This window comes from Cebus imitator, unplaced genomic scaffold, assembly GCF_001604975.1.
Source record: "Cebus imitator isolate Cc_AM_T3 unplaced genomic scaffold, Cebus_imitator-1.0 Scaffold60, whole genome shotgun sequence".
Classification (NCBI taxonomy): Eukaryota; Metazoa; Chordata; class Mammalia; order Primates; family Cebidae; genus Cebus; species Cebus imitator.
The window spans coordinates 5440211-5447342 of record NW_016107375.1 but is presented as its reverse complement, the minus strand read 5'-3'; the positions used below and the strand labels follow the sequence as shown (position 1 = coordinate 5447342).

Genomic DNA, 7132 nt, shown 5'->3' with positions numbered 1-7132 from the left:
GAAATTGAGTCTTGCTGTGTTGCCTAGGCTGGAGTGCAGTGGCGTGATCTCGGCTCACTGCAATCTCTGCCTCCCAGGTTCAAGTGATTCTTCTGCCTTAGCTTCCTGAGTAGCTGGAACTACAGGTGTGTGCCACCTGCTGGCCAATTTTTTTGTATTTTTAGTAGAGACAGGGATTTCACCATGTTCTCCTGGCTGCTCTCGAACTTCAGACCCCAAGTGATCCTCCCGCTTCGGCCTCCCAAAGTGCTGGATTACAAACGTGAGCCACTGTGCCCAGCCTCATTTGTAATTATAAATTTTCATCTTGGTAAATATTCTGATGTGTAATCAATTTTTTTTTCTTTTCTCGAGTAGATTCTATTAAAATGCAAATTTCATTCTGTAACTTGGGGTTTGCCGCTTTCCCTCAGTCCCTCATGCTCACACCACATTCCCCCTATTTAGGTTCCTTGGCTAGATAAGGTGTAAGATTTTTTGCTTTTCGCTATCTGGAATGTATGATGTTTACCCTTCCTTCTTATGCCATCAAAAGGCCTGTGATAGGGTCCTTTGATAGCAACAAAACAGATTTTTTTTTCTTCTCTTATCAAGGAGATTGGAGAGATTGGGTATGGCAAAGAAGAAGGGAATTTCCTCTGGGCTTTATCGTATATTGCTATGGCTGTATTACTATAGACATTGAAATGGGGGTCAAAGGGGCCAACTGTGTATTTGTTCTTTGCCCCACCTTTCCTTGTGCCTTAGACTTAACAATAGAGAGGGAAGGGAAAATGATGTTACCATATGTCTCTGGGTTACCTCCTGTTTCCTAGATGTAGTTCAACTTCATAATGAGAGAGTGACAACACTGGTGTTAGTGGAGGTGCTCTCGTAGGCAAGATGTTGCTAAATATAGATTAATCCAAAGCAATTTCCATTTGGCTTTGAAACATTTTTCTATGAATACATGCAAGCTGACATTTTACTTCAAACAAAAATACAAAAGTCACATTTGTGATGACCTCATTCAGCTATGAATCCTGGCCAAAGCATTTACTTACCGAATTGGGTTCATCTATGACCAACATAAGGCACTGGCCTAGGCACCGACGTTTCTCAGAGCTTCTTGCATGCTGGTGGTGTACAGCAGAGTGTACATGCAAAGGTAAGCAAATAAACTACAAAGTAGGGCAGGTGCTAAGTATAATGGAAAGGTAGGGCAGTGGATCAGTATTTGAATTCCTTTTGTGTTCTTTGTTAATGTCTTCTTTAACCCTCACTATAACTCTGTGAAGCCACTGAGGAGTGAAATAACCTACCAGGGTCATGTAGCTAAGAGGGAGTAGGCAGGGCTTTAACCTGTGTCTACTGCCAAAAATCTGTACTTCCTATGCTATTCTCAATCTCATCCTGTATATTCTTCTTTCCTTCAACAATGAGAACAATTATAGTCTATTGTGGTTTCATCTAATTAGGACTCAGATTTCCATCTGTAAAATGAAAGTAATGAATTATGTAATTTTTTATTTAGTTTTTAAATCCTGTTCTTCAGATTGTCAAACCTGGAAAGGAATTTGTCATGGGATAAACATAGTAAAGGAAAAGTTGGCTTTGTTTTGATGTGTTTTTGTGATTCAGATTTTCTAATGAGATTTAGAACATACTTGAAAAGGAAACTAATTTGTAAAATTAAACATTTGATGGCAACAATGCAGAAGGCTTAAGATTGTAAGAGGGTAGACCCTACTGTATCAGAAATGTGTGACAACAGAGATACATCTATGTTTTGGTATTTGAAAAGTTAGAACCTATTTATTATAGGGTAGAAGATTAGTGAGACAGTACAGACCCATTTCTAGCATAAAATGGATGAATTCACTTTTTTTTTTTTTTTAAATGAATGAGAGGTTCTTATGTTGCTCAGGCTGGCCTCAAACGCGTAGCCTTACCTCCTCAAGCGCCAGGACAACTGGCCTGAGCCACCACGGCTCGAATTGATGTTTTTAAATAAAAAGTAGTTGGTAGATTTTAAAAAAAATTCTAAAATTTTATTATTTTTTGATAATAGAGATGGGGGTCTTGCTGTATTGCCCAGGCAACTCTCGAACTCCTGGGCTTAAGCAATCCTCCTGCCTGCCTCGTCCTCCCAAAGTGCTGAGATTATTCGCATTAGCCACTGTGCCCAACTGTTGGTGGGGTTTTTGACTTTGAACTTTTCTTGTGTTGTAACAGCAAACATTTCAAAAGAATTTGATCAGGAGGAGAAATAGCACCTGAGTTAACCACAGATTGAATAGTTATTAATTATTTAACACGGATGTGTTACATTTACCTCTACAGAAAGATGTTTTTAATGATTGTAGGAAAACCAGTGAGTTCAATATTAGAAATTTATGTTTTAAGATTGTGACAGACATCAGAGCAGGCAGATGGGAGAATGTGCAGCTTGGATAACTTGAATGTTGTAAGCATGGAATGTGCTTTTATGACTGAATCTTAAATTGGAAATGTGTTCATGTATAACTTTACTGGGAGCAACTACTTTGATGTTTTCGAAAGTCAAAACAGTCTCTTAGTAGCAATGCAATTGTTTTAGTAGCATAGAAGAATAACCAAGTGAGAGTAAGGGCAGTATCCCCATCTTTGTTCTATTCTGTAACTAACCAATAGAGTCAAATAGATAGCAGCTTTTGTTATTTTATTATTATTTTTGAGATGGAGTCTCACTGTGTCGCCCAGGCTGGAGTGCAGTAGTGTCATCTTAGCTCACTGCAACCTCTGCCTCCTAGGTTCAAGAGATTCTCCTGTCTCAGCCTCCCAAGTAGCTGGGATTACAGGCATGCACTACCACACCTGGCTAATTTTTGTATTTTTAGTAGAGACGGGGTTTTGTCATGTTGGCCAGGCTTGTCTAAAACTCCTGACTTCAAGTGATCTGTGCCTCAGCCTCTCAAAGTGCTGGGATTACAGATATGATCCACCATGCCCGGCCAGCTTCTGTTATTCACTGAATTTTTCTACCTCCTCCCCAGCAGTCTTTTGTTTTCTTCTTCTTTAAGAGATATTTCTTTTAAAAAGCAGATAAGATATCTGCAGAATGTTACCTGTCATTTACTTCTGTATAGCAAGAATCACATTTTAAAAGAATGTCATAAATTGTTACCATAAGTTAGCTAATATTTGTATAGTAGCTCAGAGAACAAATCCTGACGCCAAGTGCCTTTTTTTTTTTTTTTTTTTTTTTTTTTTTTTTTTTTTTTTTTTTTTTTTTTTTTTTTTTTTTTTTTTTTTTTGAGTCTCGCTCTGTTGTCCAGGCTGGAGTCAGTGGCGTGATCTCTACTCACTGCAACCTCTGCCTCCCAGGTTCAAGTGATTCTCGTGCCTCAGCCTTCCGAGTAGCTGGGATTACAGGTGTGTGCCACCACACACAGCTACTTTTTTGTATTTTTAGTAGAGACAGTGTTTCCCTATCATGGCCAGTCTGTTCTCAAACTCCTGGTTGAAAGTGATCCACCTGCCTCAGCCTCTTAAAGTACTTGGATTACAGGCGTGAGCCACTGCACCCGGCCTCAAGTGCTTTAAACAAATTTTATTTAATAATGGTTTCCTAATGATAGGTGTCAAATGACCTTGGAACACAAGATCCTTAGTTGTGGTTTCTTGTTGGAAGACAAAGTTGGAAAGACAACCATTTCATTATTTTGTTGAAGTTTATATAGTATTGACTTATCGTTGTTTGAATATATTGGAAATGAAAAATGACAGTGATCATAATTTATTTTCAATTTTAAGTGTAATATATGAAAATATTGCTGTCTCTGTTTATGATGAATACTAAATTTAAGCTAAGTTATAAGGTGTGCTGTTTGGAAATATGGAAGATACAAGAATGAAGCCAGATAACAAGTTTATGCTTGTATTTCCTACTGATGAAGACTTTCAGACGAGTTATTTTCATGGGTAGGTGATGTCACTCTGCATGTATACACTTATACTTTTTGCATGATTATACATGTATGAGTGGTACAATTTTGACTTGACTATTGACTGACCTGTTGCCTCAATTTGGGGATAAGGGTGGAGAATATGAGGGCAAGAAGCTCTGAATGGTATTAGTCATGTAAATTTTAAAATAACTCACTAAAATAACTTGCTACAAACAACTAAAAAAACCCTTAAAAAATATAGCATATGGTCAAATAGTCAATATTGTACTTGGCCCTCATATCTTCTGCACCCAAGTATTTGGACATCACACAGTATCTTGATTCCATAATAATCATTTTGAACTCTGACGAGAACACCGTAGAATATTGCATCTTTCTTTTCTTCTTAGAAAAGAAAAACCTCAAACATGAATCAGTTTTTTGCTATTTAAACTAAAATCAATTACTAACTGATACCACGGCCACACTGTTGAATTTTATGGTCATTGAATTGATTTACCCCTTAAGGGGATTTGGACATTATTTTTAAGTAGTCAACTAAAGACTTCATGATCGTCAGAATTTCATATTGTGACATGTCTGTTCTTTATACAGTGGCACCTAACAACTCATTTGCTTTTTTGTTTGGTCATTTTTTGTTTAAAAAATATTACTACGTAAACCTGTGGTTTGGTAGTTTAGTTTTAAAGGATCAATACCCAAAGTGTGTTTTTGTTCAGTGACAATTTACACAATGGATATTTGTATTAAAATAGTAATACTACATTGTGTTACATTTTTATCATTCCTTGGCACATATGCATTCCTTCATAGTCAAGAGTTTCATAAAATAGGTGTGTTTAACATTCATTTATTGGATATTTTAAAACCTTTATGGAAATAGGCTTGCTCTTCATAGATAGCCTTTGAGAGAAAAAACAGCATTCCTTTATTTCTGCTTTATATTAAAATAGGGGTAGTAGTGGGATTTCTTACTTGAAGGAAAACTTTGCTTTTTGCTGTTAATTTTTTTTAAAGGATTTTTTTTAAAGGGGTAGAATTAGTATTTTAAAGCATGTATCTATTCTACAAGCATGAATATTGAGTTATTTTAGCATGAATTGCTGCTGTGTAATTTACTTTGAAACTCAGCTGCCTTCTTCAGCCAGTTAGGGGTACTTGAGGGTGGAAGTGATCTCTTCCAGTAAGAACTTTAATATCTTCCTATAAAATCGCCCATAAGATTGCATATCATTTAGTTGGAGTACGAGCTGGTTGTCTTTCTTAGGGAAAAGAAAATAGAATCCCTCGTACAAAACAAAGTCCTGAAAATGGATTTTGTTGTATTGTCTTTTCGTAGAATGTCGTAAAGTGTGTAACATCGCTGTTATTTTATAAAAGGACTTCACCGGAAATAGATACATTAGTCAAATAGAGCTCTAGAATTAACCTTATTTCTTTAGGACATAGGAAAATATATTTGATTTTCTTTTCTGAATCTGCTAGAGACTTTTTATATTAGCCAGTAAGAGAAAGAACTAGGTTCATCCTTTAAAAAAAATATAAATTGGGTTTTAATAATTCACATCAGTTTTTCCTTTAAGAAATCAGTTCCACTTTCTCTGTGGAGTCATCCTTTTTTTCTTAATCTTGCTCTTTAGAAGTATGACAGGAATTCAGTGTAATATTGTTGAGTATAGTCTTGTCTTCTGTTCTTCATAGTAACACTCCTTTTCCTCCTTCCAAAATGTGTCCATCATCTTTGTAAGCTTGGATTATCTTTTTCACTTTCACGTTATGTACAAAATGTTAGATATATAAAGTGCAGCTTTTCTGATCAGATAGAATACTAAAGGCAACTGACATTTAGAGGGCTCTTACTAGTTTCAGAAGTATTTTTCACCCCACACGTTAGATACAAGTATACATTTTCTTTCCTCCCTAGATGGACCTCCAGTTGTAGCTCATTATGATATGTCTGACACCAGCTCTGACCCAGAAGTGGTAAATGTGGACAATTTATTGGCGGCTGCAGTAGTTCAAGAACACAATAATTCTGTAGGCGGCCAGGACACAGGAGCTACCTGGAGGACCAGCGGGCTTCTAGAGGAGCTGAATGCAGAGGCAGGTTGGTCTTCCCCATTCCCCTTCTCTAATGGTGTAATATGCATGTCTCCTGGCAGCTGTTTTCCTTGTAGTGAACCCTGAGGAGTAGAACAGGTCATACCAGAGACATCTGGCATTGAATGATTGATTGCGACTATCTAGGCTGCCATTTATACCTGAAACATTTTGATAGCTTGTCATTCATCTTTCCTAGTCAGAAGGAAGTACAATTAAGAGTATTTAAGACATTAATTGTAGGTATAGGTAAGTTTCAGTAGGCATATATCTTGGATTAAAAATGCCCAATATATGCAAAAATGACCCAGATACCCTCATATTCTTTGGCCAGTTCTTTCTCTTAATTGTGGGTGGTGTCCTTGCAGCTCGGATAGGGAACCGTTGAAATCTCTCTCCCTGTGGAGCTGCCTGTTCAGACACAGTACTGCCACTGTTTCTTGTGCTTCTTGCTGTGGAGTGACTCTGTTAATTCCTCTTCAGTAAGTTATTATTTGTCTTTTCTGACCCCTTTCTTTTGGTTTCTGCCTCTATTCGCTCAGGAAAAAAATATCTGTCCCTCTTGTATATTTTTTTAGTTTTGTGATTATTCTTAAAAGTGGTATTTATTCACTAAAAAATCCACTGCTATTATCTTTGAAAAACTTTCACAATACCTCTAAGTCTCCTTCAATGTTTTCTCAAACCTTTCTTTCAACATTCTAATTTAAACCTTTTTTTTTTTTTAAAGTACTAGCACTGAACATTTAAGAAAAGGGGATTGAGAGACTGCTTATATAGTGTATGATTTCTTTAGTGTTGCTGAAAGATTGTAGTTTCCTAGCTAATTTATAAATACATTGGTTGTATGAGTTAATCTAATAGTTTAATCACTACCTAAAGTTATTTTTATGAAAAATGAGTTTTATGTTACAAAAAATGAGTTATAGTTTAGAACTTTTTGTATTGAGACAGAACTCCACTGATTATTGTCTTAAATTCTTTTCATGATCTTAGAATGGAACTAAGGCAAAATCACTTGTTTGTTGACCCGATTAATTTAATGTAGCTAATTTTGGAACACAACCTTGATTTAGTTTTGATTTTTTTTTTTTTTTTTTTTT

The 7132-nt window shown here is 36.2% G+C and overlaps 1 protein-coding gene across 5 annotated transcripts in view; it reads left to right on the top strand.

Annotated features, from left to right (window-relative positions):
* The window catches only part of CUNH18orf25 (chromosome unknown C18orf25 homolog), a 99351-nt gene that overhangs the window by 67993 nt on the left and 24226 nt on the right, over positions 1–7132 (top strand). For 3 of the 5 annotated variants that reach the window (XM_017529701.2, XM_037738985.1, XM_017529702.2), the window contains exon 3: positions 5854–6036. The exons of the other annotated variants lie outside the window; for them this stretch is intronic. In XM_017529701.2, coding sequence (XP_017385190.1) covers positions 5854–6036 — 183 coding nt within the window. The remainder of the gene's footprint in view (positions 1–5853; positions 6037–7132) is intronic. 5 annotated transcript variants of the gene reach the window in all.